The 19391-nt window shown below is 41.7% G+C and overlaps 1 protein-coding gene and 1 long non-coding RNA gene across 2 annotated transcripts; one reads left to right on the forward strand and one right to left on the reverse strand.

The window, feature by feature from the left end:
• Positions 1–634: 634 nt before the first annotated feature.
• Positions 635–2505, reverse strand: LOC120621927 (uncharacterized). Its single transcript, XR_005658347.1, has 2 exons — positions 2368–2505; positions 635–900 (listed from the first exon to the last, which is right to left on the reverse strand). It is a non-coding gene; the product is annotated as an uncharacterized LOC120621927 (long non-coding RNA).
• TTC32 (tetratricopeptide repeat domain 32) lies at positions 2408–7793 on the forward strand. Its single transcript, XM_039887790.1, has 3 exons — positions 2408–2684; positions 6252–6418; positions 7079–7793. Exons 1-3 carry the CDS (start codon positions 2533–2535, stop codon positions 7204–7206), a joined length of 447 nt encoding a protein of 148 aa, XP_039743724.1. The 5' UTR covers positions 2408–2532; the 3' UTR covers positions 7207–7793.
• Positions 7794–19391: the final 11598 nt, after the last annotated feature.

The raw sequence follows: 19391 nt of genomic DNA on the forward strand, positions 1-19391 counted from the left end.
GAGATTGCCAGTTTCTAAAATTTAAATAGCGATATTATGCTGTCCCCTGCTGTTTTATGATTACTTTGTCAATTCATATTTTTAAAATAAATTAATATTTGTTTTTGATTATAAAAGTAACATTTGTTCATGGTAGAAAATTTCAAAAATACATAAAAGTATAGATGAGAAAATAAAAATCATCTTAATAACCCTTTAAAAAAGAAATTAATTTATATTTTAATCGAATAGAGAACTGAGGTGACACTGAAGAAATTGCTGTGCTTTAGGTTTTCTTCATAATAAAAGCTATTTGTTCTTAAGAGATTTCTCTAAAATTAAAAGTAGACATTGAGACTATTTTAACTACCCATTTCTTATTTGGCATAGTTTAAATTTCTAGTTAGTAAAATTTAGAGGAATGTAGAGAAAAATGAGATACCTCTACACACCTAATATACTATTCAAAATTAAAACTGATAAGTATTGGTGAGGATATGGAGAAATTGAAACCCTCATACATTGCTGGTGGAAATGCCAAATAGTACACCCACGCTGGAAAAATTGAGTTTAAAAGTGCTCTATATATTCTGGAAATATGTGTATCTATCTGTGTATGTATATATGTTTATTTAAAAAAAATGTTTGTTAATGCTCTAGTTAACAAAAAGGAAGCTTTATTGAGGCCCCATGGCAATGGGGCTCAGGTAGGAGGCTGCTGTGTGGGGGAAGAAGGAGCTGGCGGAGGGCCTTGTCTTTCATCTTGGGCTGCAGGTTACTGGTGTGGCCACGCTTCTGTGGCTGTTGCCAGCATGAGGTTGCAGGCAGATCATCTTGTTGCAGTGGTATTTCTGGGTGAGCTGGCGGAGGGGAGGCTTAATACTACCTCTCTGCAGGCAAAGTACCAAGTGCAGGTGGACTCTGGAAGACAGGCATGAGAGTTGGAGAGGGACAGCCACTGAACCTGGCCCCTGCACCTCAGTTGCAGGGCAGGGCCCTACAATATTCTATAAACTAGAGCTTCTCAAGTGTGATGGGGATACCATGTCAGAATCCCTGGTGTGTTCTACGAGTAGATGGACACAGCAGCCCAGCCTGCCCCACAGAACCTCTATCTCCGTATTTCACACTCTTATCAGATACATGATGTGCAGATATTTTCTCATTCTCTGGATTGTCTTTTTACTCTGTTGATACTCTTTTGTTGCACAAGTCTTTAATTTCCATGATGTCCAATGTGTCTATTTTCTTCTTTTGCTGCCTGTGCCTTTGGTGTCATAGCCAAGGAATCATTGCCAAATCCGTCATGAGGCTTTTGGCTTTTGTCTAAGAATTTTGTATTTTTAGCTCTTTTATCCATTTTAATTTTTTAACTGTTTATGTTAGGGTCCAATTTCATTCTTTTGTCTAGTTTTCCTAGCACCATTTATTGAGAAGACTGTTTTTATGTCAATCGCACACTATTTTGATTACTGTGGCTCTGTAGTAGGTTTTGATATCGGGAAGCATGAGTCCTTTAACTTCGTTCTTTTTCAACACCGTTTCGGCTACTTGGGATCCCTTGAAATTTCCATATAAATTTTAGAATGTAGTTTTCTATTTCTGTAAATATATTGGGGTTTTTGAAAGATTCCACTGAATCTGTAGATCACTTTAAGTAGTACTGACATCTTAACAATATTAAACTTTTACAGTCCATGACATGGGATGTTTTTCTAATGATGTCTTTACTTTCAGCAGTGCTTTATAATTTTCATTGTATGAGTCTTCCACTTCCTTGGTTAAATTAATTCCTAAATATTTCATTCTTTTTGATGCTATTGATGGTGGTGTTTTCTTAATCTCCTCTCTGGATTGCTCAATTTGCATGATTTTTACTTGAATTAGACATATTGCACTTAAATTACTATCTGGGTTTCCCTTTGGTATAAACAGCCAGGGAATGCAAAGTAACATCATAGACCACAGACTGTCCACACAAAATACTATTCAATTAATCCTTACACTACTCTAAAGGTTCAAAAACGTGGACAAGTTTGCAACCTAGGGTCTTGGAACTAACAGAGTGTGAATTCGGACTCAGGACGGTGGGACAACTAAGTTCATGGAATTCTGACACAAGGGTCAGGATAACCACAGCCTACTCAGAACATCCTTTAAGGGAGGATGGAAACCTAATAGATGCTACAATAGATCCCTGGCCAATTACCCATTCCTAAAACAAACCGAGGTTTCTTCCCCACTCCCCATTCACTGTAACAAAGGGCTCCTTGCAACCTCTGACCACTGTCTCGGAATATAGTTTGGTCTACTACTCTTCCGGAAGACGAGGCAGGCGAGACCAGCAGTAACAACAACCGATCAGCCTTTCAAGGAGGTGTGTCTAACTTGAAATCTCAGCCCGCAGCGTATCGTTGATCTCGCGAGACAACGGGTCCTCGTAAGGCGCAAACTTCCTCCTTTGCTAACGCGGAGGTTTAGCCGTCGGGTTGATTTCGGGGGTGTGGAAGTGGCTTTGTGCTTCCGCCTCAGCAGTGGCGGCCTCCGACCGCTATGGAAGGGAAGCAGGGGCAAGAAAGCCATACAACTCTAGCACTCGCCCAGGCTCATTTCAAAAAGGGCGAATACGCGGAGGCCGAGGCGTTGTACTCTGCTTACATTCGCCAGTGCGCCTGTGCGGCCCCCGCAGGAGCGGCTCCCGTGAGGTAACTATCGCGAGAAGCGGGGTCAGCGGCGTCTCCCCGAGGGCAGATGTCGGGGTGGTGCAGCGGTTTTGCTCGGCTGTCTGAGCTCAAGCGCGCTCGGGACCAAGCGGGCAGAAGCTTGTTTTCTCAGAAAGGGGCGAGCGGAGCGAGCGTCTTGGAACGCAGCCGCCTGTGCGTTCCTCCGGGACACCCGGAGCGCCGGCTCTTTCACTCCGGGTGTCCTCCTTTCACGCTGCTCTCGAGAGACTCAGAGGGGGTGGGGCGTTTCCACCTGTTATTTTCACAGGCGGGATGGCCAAGACTTGGTGCGGGCGAGGTGACACGTCTGGGTAGTGCTACTGCAGCACAGGGCACCGCGACTCCAACCACAGCATCACACGCAAGGGTGTTTTGTTTTCTACATGTGAAAAGTAAATTTAATATATGGAAAATAATATACCGAACTTTCAGGTAACGATGATTCGGCTTAAGCATTATCACTTCACCCAGACCTCGTATTATTTATCTATGGATGTTTCAGAATGCATTTCTAAATATTAAAGATTTTTTTTAAAAAAAAAAACAACCACAGTATCGTTATTATCACATAATTCCTAAATATCAAGTATCCAGTCAGTATTGGAACTAAACCTATTGACCAGTAAAGTTGTTTTGTTGGTTTCCTTTAAGCTTTTGGTTCAAGTCAGGTTTCTTTATAGGCCCTCCGTCTTTTTTCCCCCTTGTAGTCCGTCTGTTGAGGAGACTGTGTGTCCTGAGAATCCCACATGCATTGGAGTTGCTGAATTCATCCCCCAGATGTCATTTAGCACAGTCCTCTGTCTCCTACATTGCTTGCAAGTCGGTAGTTAAATCTTGAGGTTTGATCCAGTTCTGATTGAGCATTAGGGCAAGGATACTTCATAGGTGGTGTTGAGAACTTCTACCAGAAAGTATGTGGTGTCTGGTTGTCTCTTGGTCTGTGATGTTAGCAACCACACCTACTAACATCCGCTCACCCAAAGAGTCTCAGCTTTATGCTTGGATGTGTATTATTTGTTTTACTCCAAGTTTTGCGTTAGTTGTTCTTGTTGATGGTGTGAAATGGAGCAGGGTGAGGAAGGAACAGAGAGGGATTGAGTGAACAGCATTTTTGACAGTTTTGAGTCGTTTGCACCATCACCCTACTCTTCCCTCAAGGATTTGGTTTTTCTTGAGAGGATGCCAGCTTGTCTTTTGTGTGAGGCTTAAGATTCTTATCGTGCTTGTTAAATTCATAAGAATTAAGCCATGAAAATAAAATTACTTTCTTATGTCAATAATATACCAAAATAATAGTTAATGAAGTTTCTGAATAGGCAATAATAAGATGGTCCACCTGCAAAAAAAAAAAAAAAAAATTAGTAAGCATAGAACACATAGTTTTCTATCTTTGTTTCAAGCTCTAATAGACTTACCTAGTAGGTTTCAAATAGTATTCATGAGTAACAGGTATATCGATGCCATCTGGTTTTGTTATTCAGGCTAAGATACAGTGTGTACCTATAGCAAATGTAATATCTGCCCCTTACCAGTTTAGGAAAGAAAATCTGCATGGTTTAGCTCAGCGTGCTTGAATTCCAATCCTGATTCTGCCCATAGCTTTTCTCAGCCTTCGTTTCTCATCTGTAAAATAAACCTTCAGTTTCCTCACAGTTCTGAAATTCTAGAAACTCATGAATTAAAACTGAATTCTGTCATTTCAACTTCTTCCCTTATATGTATCTTTTAGTTTAAATTTATTTTAAAAATATTGGGTCACTGAATCATTTTAGAACAGTATTTGCAATCTTTGAATGCCTTTTACTCTGAATGGTTTATAACATTTTCTTTTAATATCCCAAAGTGCAGCCTTAGCCATACTCTAATTTCCACATGTTTTTTCTTTGCTAAAGTTAGCAAATGCTAAAAATCCACATTCGGATTAGGTAACCTGGTTAAATTACATTACAAAAAATACTATTATTACAAAAATGTTAATATTACTGAAAAATTTTTGGCTTTAACTGTTAGCCCAAGTCTTTAAAATATGAAACAACTTCCATATGAAATATAGGCTTTTGGAATTTGTTGTAATGAGATCTAATTCTAAATCAAACATTCTGTGATCCTCTGAATATAAGATATTTATACAAAGTTTCAAAGCTTAGAAATTTAATGACTAAAACCTAACTGATAGTACTTGGATGGGAGACCACCTAGGAAGACCAGGTGCTACAGGTGTAAATAATAATAAATAAATTTAAAAAGCCAAAAAAACCCCCCCAAAACCTAACTGAGTCCTCAGGCTGAATTTTTCTTAAAACTCTCTATGGGATGGCAGTTTACCTAGTATCATAACAGAGATAGATGAAGGGAGTGTGCCCCCTTGTTCTCTAGGTTATAACAGTGGTGCTAGTACTACCCAGAAGTATTCTTGTCCGCAGTTTCTCTCAGTCATAGCTCACAGAGACAGACATTTCCACTGTTAGCAAACTTGAAAGGAGACCCCTAGGCTGTGAGAACCTCATTGCAGCAGTGGTTATAGTCCCCGTCTGACATCTCAAGGATCAAGATATTAAGGGAAGTAACTTCTAATAACGCTTCAGTCACAAATATTTTCTGAGCATATAACAAAGAAATGTCAGATAAGTTTAGGCTGCATCTTCCCCTGTTTGGTTCAAATTTGATAATTTCTTTGGAAAAACAGAAAGGAAAACAGAATCATCTCTGACATGGAGCAGAACTCATGAATGAATGTTCTCTGTGCAAATGATTTTGGGGTGGGGTGGGGAGGGCCGTGACCTGTTGAGCTGGTGGCTATCAGAGCTGCCTGGGCATCCAACCCCTTCCCTTACAGAAAAGTCTATTTATTTAATGCTCCTTTGGTAGCCTCTGGAGTCCTCAGATACAGAACCGATTCTGCACACAGGAGCCCCAAGGTGAACTGGAGCCTCGATCCCTCTTAGTAGGAAGCCAATCTGGCCTTGGGGAGGGTCCCAGCTAAAAGTGGAAGGAAGGCAACTGTATCCCCAGAAAACACTCCCGGGGGATCAGTGTTGAATTTTTACTTAGGATTAACTTGTATTTCGTTATTGGTGGAAAGTGATTTCAAATCTCATGTTTTGGGGGATCACTTAAAAATTTGATAATAAAATTGATGATTCATTTTGTGATGTGTCCATAGCACACTGGAACTTTGGACTGGCTTCCCTTCCTTGCTCAGCTTAGATCTGATCTGTTTTCTTTGCCCTGCTGGCATATGCTTAGAAGATGAACAGTGATTTTAATATTATATTCAGCAAAACAAGTTGGCAGTAAACAGGGGCTTTGAACACACTGTAAAATGAATGTGCTTTTTCAATGGACATTGCAGTGCTATAACCCTACAAAAGTAGATAACGGGATTAAACAAAAATCGATTCCACTGCTTCGTTTCTTCAGCTTGGTTTCTCAGTGTGGATGCTGCATGTTACAGGCTATGAAGTTTGACCAGACCCAAAAGAGAATGGAAGTGGAAACAAGAGGAATTTGGTGAAAAGGGGGTTTTTAATGTGAACTTTTTCTTTAAAGCAAATGCAGCCCTGAGGATTTGGCTACCGCGTATAACAGCAGGGGGCAAATCAAGTACTTCAGGGTTGATTTTTATGAAGCCATGGATGACTACACATCTGCCATAGAAGTCCAACCCAATTTTGAAGTCCCATATTACAACAGAGGGTTGATACTGTATAGGCTGGGTAAGAATTTCTCCTCTTGTCCTTGACTATGTTCTCTGAATTTAGAGCTCTCGAATGTTGTAAAACTAGTATGGTAATCATCAAGTCTTAAAAGTTATGTGAAATTTAGGTTAGAGCCTGGAACAGAGGAGTTGTTGCTGAGTTTATTTTAGGCTTTCGATAGCCATTACAGACCACAGCGGAGCGCTGGGGTGGGAATTGGACCTGGGCGCTGGAATGAGGGTGACCCCATTACTTTGTGCCTGTACGTTCCCAACTGCGAAATGAGGGTAATGCTGATGATCTCCTGTGAAACTTTCCTGAGTTAAAATCTTTGAAGGTACACAAGACAGTATAAAGCGAAGAGGTTTTAGATCCTTGGAATCAAGGGATCATAGGTACTGTTTCTCATTTAAAGTGTTAAGAATATTAATTTCCTGTTTCTTAATTTACTGTAATTATGTAAAATAGGTGATATAATTTTGTTGAAAATTTTATGATGATTTATGCTATTTGTTAAATCCCTATATCATTATTAAGAGGGAAAAAATTATTTTGCCAGGAGGGGCTAAAAGCTTGTAAATGTGAAAGCAAAAGTATGTGCATCCAAACTTTGCTGTGAACAATATAAGGAAATACTCAGCTTCTTTTCTCTTGTTCATTTTTTGGATTTTGGTACAGGGTACTTTGATGATGCTTTGGAAGATTTCAAGAAAGTATTAGACTTAAACCCTGGATTTCAAGATGCTACTTTGGGCTTAAAACAGACTATGCTAGACAAAGAAGAAAAACAAAGAAGAAATTATTGAAAAAATTTTTTGAAAATTTTAACTTAATTGAAATGTTACCTCGTGATCCTTACACCCGGCATCTACTTGTCTCTAAAGCAGGTGTTGAACTGTTTTGATTTTTATTGAAGATAAAGACATTCATGCATTAACATGGAAAGTTAAATAATATATTTACATAATTAATTTCAGGTGAACTCTTTTATGTTGAATAGGCATGCTTTTTATAAAGTATAAATAATAACAATGTATAATTGTATACCATTACAATAAAATATTTAAAGAAGTGTGTGTGGTATCTTCAGTAAAACAATTTTTTGCTATATTTTAATTCCCAACTTTTTATTTAAAAATTTCATATCTACAGAAAAGTTGAAGTATAATACGATAAACAATATAAACCAGTTAACGTTGTTTCACATTTGCTTTTTCTCTATATTTATATGTAAAACATTTTGTTGAACCATTTGAAAATAAGTTGCAGATGCCATAGACCAACACATTACCCCTAAATATTTTAGCCTGCATCTTCTAAGAATAGAGACATCTCCCTTTATAGCCACAATATCATTATAATTTCTAATAAAATTAACAATTCTATAATATAATCCATACGCAGCCCATAGTCTAATTTCCTCAATTGTTTCCAAAATGTGTACATTTATATTTCCAGATCTGGAGTCAATCAAGTTATGTTGCATTTTGTTATGTCCCTTTGAGTTTTTTTAATCTAGAATAATCCCCTGCCCATTGTCTTCCCAAGGCACTTGCTTTGAGCACAAAACTATTTTATGTAGCCAGGCTAGAGAGAGAATATTTGGGCTTAAAAATAAAGAGATATCCTACATGAGAGCAATTTGAAAGAATTCAACTCACACTTGATTTTCTCTAGATATCATTGATAAAATAGGTTAGCATTTAAATATTGAACATAGTTTTCTGTCTCTGGATAGTGGCAATAATTACTGTCATCATTTACTGATACTTATAAGTCAGGCACTGTTCAAACTTTATATAGCTAATTGGGAGTGGGATGGGATTGGATAGAGAGGTGAGGAGCTGACAGAGCTCAGTAAATACAAGGCTTTAAAAAATCTATTTAGGTTCTGCCAATAAATGATTAGGCTATGGTGTAGCGATCAAGAATTGGGAAGAATTTGAAGGGAGAACAAACAAAGCCAGCCATGTCTCATTTACATTTTTTGTTTGTTTGTTTTTATTGTCGAGGTTTGACTTTCAAAGATGCAGGTCCTGCATCTTGGAGTCTCCCAAACTAGTTTGTTATTGCTGTGGAAAAACTGTCCTGGGGTGGAAATTACCCTAATCAGCAGGAAGGCTCAAAGTACCTTTTGTGGCTTTCTCAGATGCAGTTGCCATCCTCGGCCTGAAACGGTTTTGTTTTTTTTGTTTTGTTTTGTTTTTTTTTTTTTGGTTTGAGTTTAAGTGATCTCATGAAGCAGAAGTAATTGCCCAGTTTGCAGTTAATAAATAATATCTGGCAAAATACATGGAGAATTTGGGCTGCTGGTGAATGAATATTAAAAGGAAATGAAGTTTGAAATGAAACTAAAAGTCTCCATATTTCTGGAATTATTCACATTTTCCAATATAACATCTTTCCATTTGCTGAAATGTCTTTAAAAGAATTTATAAAGTTGTGTTAAAATGCACAAAAATCCCCCTTAAGAAAACATTTAAAAAGCAAGGTCTCTAGACCTTGGGAGAGCTTCAAGCCATCCTACCAAGAACACTAAATACTTAAATAATACTTCAATAACTTTGTTCTCTCATTTTCTCTTATTCATACTTTTGACTGAGATCAAATGTAATATTAAAAAAAAACTTGTTAAAAATTTCGTTTGGTTGGATTTATTATTCAGTGTTTCTCCATCCTTTAGCAGAAAAAAAATTTACTCAAGTGTAGAATCAGCACTTGCTGATTAGAACTCAGGTACTTATTTTTCTCATTTTTTGTTTTAAGTTAACTTGAAATAACTAAAGAATAATATTTTTTCATCATTTATTATTTTCAAAACTTTAGGCATTACACATTTGGATTCTAAATTTATAATTGATAAATAATATCTTTGATATGTCTTAAAGATATTCTTTTATGTTTGCTGCCATTCAAATTTCTCACATTTCCTTTTTCTGTCAGAAAATTACCCAAACTATATTGTTGTTCAGTTTTTCTCTCTGTAAAAACAAGGGAGAAAATTGTGAGTTTTTTTTACAATGTTTGTCCTTCACAAAGTCAGGCAAGAGAGCTAAATAGATTTAAGTTACTTTTGAGCTTAGGAAGTTATTCTTTTAATCATGGAGCTATTTTTTTCCTGAAATCTCAAACCGAATGAAGCCAATTGACTGACTTTGTGAAAGCAAACTATAGTCTGGCTGGTGAGATAGCAAACTAGATTTCCAAGTCAGCTTTTCGTCATTATCTAACTCCCCTTTTCTATATCTTTCCTGATTTTTCTGTCTTTCACTGGCCTGTCTTCCCAAGGATATACACAGTCTTGACTCCCTTGACATTTTGCAGGTCTTAAGTCCTTCTCAGTGGGCAGAATATATTTCGACTCTGCCACTTAGGGCAAATCAGTTCAGCATTGACACCAACATTCATCTCAATATCAAATTTAACTCTTAAGTTTCAAATAATTAAACCTATCTCACACTTAATGACGTTAGTTTGTCCCTGAAAATACTTATTTATACTAAGTGAAAAGCCATTAAATGAAAAAATATTTTTTATTAATATTTAATTAGAAAAATGGTGAATTCCATTTTAGCTCAAGATACCTAAATACTTTTTACAGATAGGAAAATATATCAATTGAGCAATGAAAACAATTTTATATATGTAATAACAATTTGGAACTATGTAATTATGTTTACAAAAATTACATAAACTACGGCATGAGCCTTTACTCATCTTTTTCTTTCTGTACCCTTAAAAAAAGCTTTATTCACATATCATACAACTTGCCCATTTAAAGTGTACAATTCGATAGTTTTAAATATATTCAGAGTTTTTGTACCATTTTTAAAACTAATTTTTGAAGCTTTTTGATCTCATAGTCTTCTCGCAGGCAAACTATACTTAATGAAGTTATTTCGAGCAAATTAGAGCCTATACATGAGAGTGCTTCAAAACACCTGATCACACACACATAAACCAGATAGATGGAAGTGTCCAAAAAAATTGCTGCCTCTTCTGGTTTCATCTAAATGAGCAGCACAACTTCAGTTGGGTTCATGTGATACCCTCTGGCTAGAAACTTGTACTGAGAAAATGGGAGGGTACGTCTCTTTCTGAAGGGATGTCGAAATTTTACTTTTTATGGCATATTTATTTAATGTATTTGAGTGAACAGGCTGTTTAAAAAAAATTGTTGACCAACATATGGTATAATTTTTCAGGAGTCTAGTGAAGAGCTAACTAAACAGCTGCTATATGAGCTAAGTGTAATTTTAATAGCTGCTAGATAAATTCACTTTTTTTACATTTCTCAAAAATGTGACAGTAAGTTATGTAAAAGAGATTGCAGTGTAAAATGGCATTTGGTCAGAGAGAGAGAGATTTGTTAAATTTCAAATCTACTGTTAGGGTTTATTAAAAGACCATTTTATTTTTTTTTACCAAGAGAAAAGAAGGGTGAGAAAGACAATTTGTTTTTGAAAAACGAGGCAGTTGGTAAGTTTTAAAAAATAATTTATACTTTTTAAAATCACAAGAAGGTAAAGTACACATGCATGTAGCAAGAAACAAATGATAAAAAAAACCTACACAGAAGTCCAAAAAGTAGAAATTATGACCTGTGAATGTGCATATAACAATGAAATAAGAACACAGCAGTATAATCCCAATTTTGTATCTGTCAGCATCCAATTACACATGTAGTAGTTTAGTGAAGGTCTTATTTTTCACAGAAGAAGCTGAGGCTAAGAAATTCAGTAACTTGCCCAAAGTTGTGTCCAATTCCGTATAAACATTAGAAACTACAGTTAGTATGAATTGATTTTTTGTTGTTGCTGCCATCAGTTTGAAGCAGATATGCAGACTCTTTCTTTTTTTTGTCCTGATACAAAATTTAAATTGCTCCTAAATTGTTCATAAAGTGTTTTGGTAGCCATGAAGGTGAGTATCAAAACAATATGAAAATATATTTAGTTTTTATAGTGGAATATTATTGCAATTCCTGAATTGCTTGTTGGTAATTTTCTTCCTGATTGAAAACAGACACAAAAGATGGTGAAAAGTAGATTAATATTAAGAGCAAACTCCATTTGGAAAATTGAAAGCCACAGCTGCCAATATGTAAATTTGTATCTAATGTTGAGAAAAATATCCAACATTTATAAATTAGGCAAAGGGAGGATTGCATGTCCTTTCAATATTATACGAGCATAGCCTAACAGAGCCACCCAGGGACAATTTCATTCTGTGGGGCTGTGTCCTTATTTGATTTTCTGTTTACTCTTGATTAGGGCCCAGGCTCTGTGAGATTGCATGTAATTTGTAGATTTTTTTTTGTCCAGAGGAGATGCAAATGATTTCTGGCTATTAGAAACCATAACCCTGGAGGATATTGACCAGTTTTGAGTCTTATCTAGGTACTTGATTCTTGAATTCTGTTTTCATTGATCATAAATACTTAGTTCCTCAAATGCTCTTTTACTATCTTGGGGGCTCTCTCATTCATGAGTTAAATTAACACTTGTCATGTGTTCATTCTGTATTCTGAGAAGAGTCATGCTTAAGAAATGTGTATTGACATTTCTGCAGAGGAAACAAAAACAACTTTAATAGAGTTTGTCATTAATATCGTCACATAAGTTATTTCTTGCAGGAATAAGAGAGAAGGGGGACTGAAAAGTTTCTACTGCCTATTTATTTAAAATATTCAGTAATTTCTGTTTGGATTACGTGGAGGTTTAATTGCGCTCTGACTGAAGAAAAGTATAGGGACGGCCTTAACCTTGAATTAAAACACATGTAAGTACTTTTAAAAGTTGGCAAGAACTGCCGAGGAATATGCAATATTGTAAAAAGTGAAAGTTGCCCCGTTAAGGCCCTTTTCCCATACTCACTCTCCAGGGGTGACCGCTGTGAAGTTGTGCCTGTTGCAGACTTTGCTATGTACAAACATAGACACGTGTGCATTAGGTGCAGAGAATGATGGTCTACATATCAGTAATCAGTAACTTAAATCATTTGTTATCTTGCACATTCTTCTAGTAAGAACATAGAACTCTACCCTGTTCAGCTTAGGCCCACGGTTTTTAAATCCACATTAGAAATACTTGCCATTTTTTTTTTCCTTACAAAATTAATACCTGCATCTGGTAATAAAATGGTGCAGGAGATATAAATGAAGAGTGAGACCCCCTCCTCCACATTCCCCTCTAGAGCGAACCACTTTTAACCAGAGCAGCTAGAAACAAAGGGTTAAAGGGCTCATTTTCCTGTTCCCGCTAGTCACATCTTTAAAAAATTAGTTTTAGTTCCTTTCGCCACCTTTGCGGCTCTATGCCCTCTAGACCAGTTTGTATCAAGAATACCTCTGCATATATCCTTTGGCACCACATTTATTTGAGCCTATTTCCACCTCATTAGAGTGCTCTTTTTAAGATTACCTAGTGGCTATAAGACAAACTTCAAGCATCCAGAACCGAGCTCTTGGGTCTCCTCAAGCTTTTCCACTTTCTCACTTCCTGGGGCCAGACCCCTTCTGTCCTGAGCCCCCAGCAGTGAACGGCATGGGTTCTAACCTCAGCACAGAGTCCAGCAATTTCCACCCCAGGCCAAGATGTCACCTCCTCTTCTTTGCAGGTCTCCCTATTAGTCTTGTGCCTTGGCCCACACCCCGAAGTCTGTTTCAACGCAGCCACCAGACAGAGGGTTCGAAAGCATGTAATGGCTTCTCTCATCACCAAGAGTAAGAAGCAGAAGTTCTCACAAAGGCCTATGCTGTGGAACTTTGTCCTTTGCTGTGCCCTCCCTGTACCCCTCACCCCATGACCAGCCTTTCCCTCCTTCAGGCCTTTGTCACCTTATGGTGGCCCTCCTTTGACTGCCCTGTTTAAAAATGCAGATCCCGATCATACCTCTCTCTCACTGTTTCTCTGTCTGCCCTTACCAGGTGTTTGTTCATTCTGTCTGCCTGTCCTCTCCCCGCTGGAAGACATGCTCTGTCGGTTTGGGGATTTTCATCTGTTTCGTCCTCGCCTGTATCACCAGCACCTAGAACAGTGCCTGGCATTCAGAAGGGCCTCAAATATGTTGAATGAATAAATGAATTAGTTGTCACCTCTGCTAATGGACTTGCTATTTAGATCTTGCAGATTGATCACTGGCTATTAGGTGTGGGGCAAGCAAGCGTTCCATGCCTTGTTTTTCAGTCGATCTTGAGAATATGGCCTGATTTATAGGTACGTTTCCATTTTATTTAAAATAGCTCACTGTTCTAGTTCAATTTAGAGGAAGGAAGCCCGCTCAAAGACAAGGTCAAATTCAGCAGGGACTTTATGTTTTAATGTGGCTTTATATCAGGTACCTGTTATGGGTTAAATTGCATCCCCCAGAAAGATATGTTGGAGTCTTAACCATCAGTACCACAGAATGTGACCCTGTTGGGAATGGAGTCGTTACATACAGATGTAGTTACTTAAGATGAGCTCATACTGGAGTAGGGTGGGCCCTTGATCCAACATGATCCGTGTCCTTGTGAGAAGGAAATTTAGACACAGGCAGACATGGGGGGAGATGCGGAGCGGAGCTGAAGGCAGAGGTGGGAGTGATGCTGCCACCGCCAGCGAGTGCCTGGTGCTACCGGAAGCTAGAAGAAGCAAGGAAGCCGCCTACGCTGGAGGCCCTGGAGGAAGCCTGGTCCTGCCAACACCTCGATTTCAGACTTCTAGTCTCTGGAACTGTGAGAAAATACATTTCTGTTCTTATAAGCCACCCAGTTTGAAGTACTTTGTTATGGCAGCCTGGGGAAACTAAAACACTGTCCAATAAATATTAGCTCAATTTCCGAATGGAAGACCTTTTGCACACATGCCTTTGTGTTCTTGCACCCACAAGTGCAGCTCTGTGGGAAAAGGGATGAACATTTTGTTAGAACAAATCTCTAACCTAAAGATTTCCAAGGGAGGGGTGGGGAGAGAGGGCTCTTATTTTCTTATTTGGTCACGACCCTGACTGAATCAGGAGGGGGGCTCATGACTAAGCACTCTACGAAACATACTGGTTTGCTCTGGCTGCCTGCTAAGTTCATAACCACGCTGTGTGCCTTCAAGACACTCAGTTCTTGGAAGACTGAAGCTCTTCTGGCTTGACGCTGGAGAAGAAAAGTGGGAGTCACTTCAGGCTGCCAAATAACAAGCCATTACGACAAGCCAGGTGAGACACCGTCCAAGTTGGCTGAGCAGGCGGGATTGGGAGCTGTCAGTGGGGCTCTCAAAAACGATCATCGTTTCCATTATGAAGATCAGCTGCCAGGAGACTTATTGGAATCGGAGTGGCTTCTTGATTGGGGAGGGGATGAGGGCGAATGGAGTGTGCTGCCTGCACGTGGAGCCCCAGGCCTTCGTCTGTCAGGGACCCCGGCATGTGACAATGGTGACAGTGCTCTACCCTTGTTATTCTTACCCACCTCCCTGCCTCTCTGCTTCAGGTGTTTTTTCCCAGAATGCCCTCTTTGCCTCATTTAAGTCCTGCCCATTCTTCAAGTCCCAACCACCATTAACCCTTCGCTGCCAGTATCATTCCAAACTTATTTCCTTGTTCTCTCGTTTTCCAGTGTAGTCTAGACAGAGCACCTTTGCCGCTGAATGTGGTCCACAGGCCAGCAGCGTTGGACACTGAGGCACGCTCCGGTTAGAGAACCGCTTGTCTGTATCATTGGGCTCAGTATCTAATTATACGCTTTCATTTCCTGTGTGTTTGTCTCCCCCTTCGAGCTGGAGACCCCGAGGGCCGCAACTGTGTTTGTGTGTGTCTCTCTGGCACTTTTCCCAGGTGTCAGCATGGGGCGTTGGATGTCCAGGGGTAACCCACCCGTGTCTCCCGCCTGTCTGTTCTGGGAGCAGGGGAGAGGAGGACAGGGCAGATGCCGGACACCTTCCCCTTGTCCTCCTGAGTCTCTCAAGGACTTGAGTTTCTTGGTGCGATGTCATGTTTCCTCTCTCAAATTGGGACCCAAATCAGCATCATGTAATTTTGCACAATCGGTGATATCGAGTTATCACATTGATCCAGACTTCTGTTTCCAATAGTTTTATGTGAATCCCTCCCTGGAAAAAGTCATGGCTATGGAGCAAATAAAGCAATGCCGGCTAACTGTTCCTTTTTCTAGATCCATAAGTCCTTCATCTGGGCCAGCGGCAGTGGCCAGCTCTTCTGGCTGACCATGTCAACGAGAAGGATTTTCAGACATGACTAATGTATAGCCTCCTCAGGCTTCTTCCTCTTGGCTGTCCTAAAACACCGCTGGGTTCCATCATCACCAATTAACACCCCGGCCAGCAGTCCGGGCTGGGGAGCAGAATGTCTTGACGTACGGGCTCTTCCTCCTCAGGCTGGCTGCTAGCTTTCAGATTTCTAGACATAATTCCTTTTGGATTGCTTATGGGCATATAATTTTAATCAGAGTCATATGACACTTTAGCTGAAGGGCACTTGAGAAATCATCTATTTTATGTTTTTGTTACTATTTATTTAAAAGACTCTTTTTAGAGAAGTGGTAGGTTTATAACAAAATTGAGAGGCAGGTACAGAGATTATGCATACCTGTCCTAACCCCGCACATGCATAGCCTCCCTCATTATCGATATCACTCACCAGAATGGTACATTTTACCCAGACTGAACCTGCACTGACACATCATCATCACCCGAAGTCCATAGTTTTCCTGAGAGTTCACTCTTGCTGTCGTACATTCTATGCATTTGGATGAATGCGCGATGACATATATCCATCACTGTAATATCATACTATCCTGCAAAACCCTCTGTGCTCTGCCTCGTCCCACGAATACTCCTTTGTGGACAAACAAGGAAGGCTCTGGTTTACAGGTTATACAGCTGAGAAACAACAAACTACAACTAGACCAGCCGGGGCCGTCCTGCAGAACGGGAGCCCGCAGGCCCAGCCTGTGATGGACTGTGCAAAGGCCCAGAGACCTAACTCAGAGAAGCACTATGTATGCAGATGCCGGAATGACACCCCTGAGGTAGAGAGGGTGCCCCAAGGCACAGGTGTGTTGAGGGTCCCTGGCTGGGGGCTGCAGGGAAGGATGCTGGCATGAAAACTTCGGGAGAGGAGGTCCGTGGTGTTTCCACGCACTCAGATGCTGGTTATGGTCTGACTTGTGAGTGCGGGAAGGGGAACGGCAAATGCACAGAAAACCTGAGGTACCGAGGAAGGCAAGCTGCTAGGGGCAGTGAGAGAACCTTCCAGTAAGGCGAATGCCTGCCGTCTTCCATGAGTTCTCATTTAAGCTTCCTGGTGTCCCTTCCGGATTGACATTATTTCTGTTTTACCAAAAGGAATGAGTTCTGATTTAAATGAGGCTTTATTTTAATTAGCCTTAAATTAAACTGGAGTCAGAGTTCATAGAGTCCTTGATCCTTCTTTTTAATTTTTTGCACCTAAGCTCTTGCTAGCGTGACCAACTTGTCCCAGTTTATCCAGGACTTTCTTGGTTTTGAGACTGGCATCAGTCGGGGTAAACTTAGCTCCTCCCTCTTCCCCCGACCCCGGCCCCTTAGAAATCAGGAGTTTTGGCAGAACCACACTGGCCCCCACAGTGCCTGAGTCAGGCCTGCTTTGCTCGGTTGATTGGCACCAGGCACCAGGGTGGGCGGCCGGCTCTCTGGTTCTGCGGTGGAGGTGGGACAGAGTCCACAGCCCCCACCACACTGCGTGTGACTGTGGAGCGCTGGTCGCCACCAGCAGAGTGCTGTCTGCCTGGTTCTACTTTAACCCAGACTGAGAGGTCGACCGACACACAGGAAGACAAGTGACTCAGCTCTCGGGGAAGCCAATTCTTGCCGTTTCTGCCTTGGGACAAATTTAGGTGCAAGAATCAAAAACTTATTCAGAATCAACTCAAGTCAAGAGGGACTTTATTTTAATGATACGAGTTTCATGGGATCCAAGAATGAGCTCCATGGGCAGGGTTGGAAAGGGAGAGAGTGAAAGCGGCTGCTCCCTGCCAGCCCTCCCCAGCCCAGGCTCGTGGCGTCTTGAGGGACCCAATAAATGTAGCTGGGGTTTGAACCAACTGCTGATGTAGACATGCAGATTTAGCGGGGATGTCGGGCTTCTTGGGAGGAGGACGGGGTGGGAGGATATAGCTTAGAGGGACTTACCTACCACGGCACTGCCATGTTGGGGGAGGGCGGGGCTGCTGCTGCCATTCCGGGAGTGTAGACTCTGAAAGCAGGCCGCTCCCAAGAGAGTAAGGGACAGGAGGAAGTGGCTCAGCTGTGCAGTTTAGTGCTTGACCCGCTAATCAGGAGATCTGTGTGTGTGTGTGTGTGTGTACTTGGGGGGCAGGGGACGTTTGGGGGATGGAGATAGGTGGAGGGGTGCAGAGATGCTGGAGGTCACTGCTGGCAGAGCTCCATCCACAGGAAGGAAGTATCAGGAACTGGGGTTACGCCTTTCTCCTGCCTCCCAGGAGTCCAGCTACAACAGCCTTGGTTCACGGCCACCATCCATGCTCGGGCATGCTACACACATTCTGTTCCTCAAGCTTACAGACCTCTTCCCCTTTCAGGAAGGTTCTGGATTGCTACTTCCTTGCTGAAGTCTTTCTCACTCTCTTGAGAGCTATTCTCCCTCCTCTGAGTACTTATGCCAATCAGCTCATACCCTCAACTTAGGGCCTTTTGCTTTTTAAAGCAGTTCAAGTTTTAGTCGGCGAATCCATGCAAATCTTATCTTCTTAGGGGCCCTTCTTAGGGTCTCCTTGATGCAAGCCAATGCCTACACTGTGTTTTTCTTCTTCTTTGAAGCTCTTGGTCTTTCTAAAATCCTGATAATGAACTGGGGGCCTGAGGTCCTCAGTGGGCAGAAGCCAGCATCTTAAAGCCTTTATGACTCAGCAGAGGCCAGGGCGCTTCATCACGAAGGCCGAGAGCTACACCCCCGCCCTCCCCTCCGCCAGCCCTTACAGCTAACCAACCCATGACGCGCTGGGTTAACAAGACGGACCACCCATTTTCAGAGTGAGAAACATTGCCCTTCAGAGAGTCGCATGGGCCAGGAGGGGAGTGTGGGCTGAGTTGAGGGCTCTGCCCATTACAGCATGATTTGGAAAGGAGACAAGCTCTGTAACTGGGCCTGAGGGACACATTCTGACTCTCTCCTCCGAGACCACTGGAGGACTGGCCAGGAAGGGCCCCACAAGGGTAGACCTGCGCCTAAGGCCATGAGATCACGTGCAGAGGAGAGAAGAGCCGTGCCGGAGACAACCTCTGGAGTCAGAGGGTGGCTGGGAGCTCCTGGGGCCGAGGTAACTATGGCCCCCCAGGGGGCGAGGATGGCCACCTGGGCGTCCTGGGGAAACACGCTCATGTAGAAAAGTGGGCGACTGGGCGTAATGAGCAGCGCCCTGCAGAACACGACTGCACCCTCAGCGGTTCAGGCAGACTCGTGGGACAGCGGGGGCAGGCCGCCTGGAGCCGTGGAGAGCGTTCGCCGAGAACTCGGCTCCTGGGCACTTTGCTTCTCCACCAAAGGACTCTGGGGTGGGGTAATTGTCCTTGTCCCCACATTTCTTCCTTGCTAATAGGAAGTATGGCTGGAATCATCCATCTCACCTTATACAACGCATTCCAGGGCAACGAGCTTGGAGGGTCTCTGCCGTGGGGCGCAGAATTCTGTCATGTGAGGCAGGAGGCAAGACGGCTGAACCAGAACGCCACTGACAGGATGTGTGCTGGTTAAACGCGCTTCTTATACTTTTCGAATGACATGCACATCATCTTGGGTAGTGCCAGCACAGTGGCCAGCACTGTGACGAGGAAGTGATAGCCAGCCAGGACCGTGGCCAGGACCTTTGGGTGCCGTTCTCTGAGGAAGAAAGAGGCGGGGGTGTCAGGGTCGCCAGTGGTTCCCAGTAGCATGCTTTCTAAACTCCCCTTTCAGAGCTTCACCTACTGGCTGGCAGGCCCATAACCCCGTAGGTGAACCC

This window comes from Pteropus medius, unplaced genomic scaffold (genome assembly GCF_902729225.1).
Source record: "Pteropus medius unplaced genomic scaffold, Ma_sr-lr_union100, whole genome shotgun sequence".
Taxonomy (NCBI): Eukaryota; Metazoa; Chordata; class Mammalia; order Chiroptera; family Pteropodidae; genus Pteropus; species Pteropus medius.

Bases quoted from the DNA above. Each gene is read 5' to 3' on its own strand.
- TTC32 (XM_039887790.1), top strand. From the start codon at position 2,533: ATGGAAGGGAAGCAGGGGCAAGAAAGCCATACAACTCTAGCACTCGCC. The intron at 2,685-6,251 runs GTAACTATCGCG...TTTTCTTTAAAG, and splicing joins GCAGGAGCGGCTCCCGTGAG to CAAATGCAGCCCTGAGGATT. The intron at 6,419-7,078 runs GTAAGAATTTCT...ATTTTGGTACAG, and splicing joins GTTGATACTGTATAGGCTGG to GGTACTTTGATGATGCTTTG.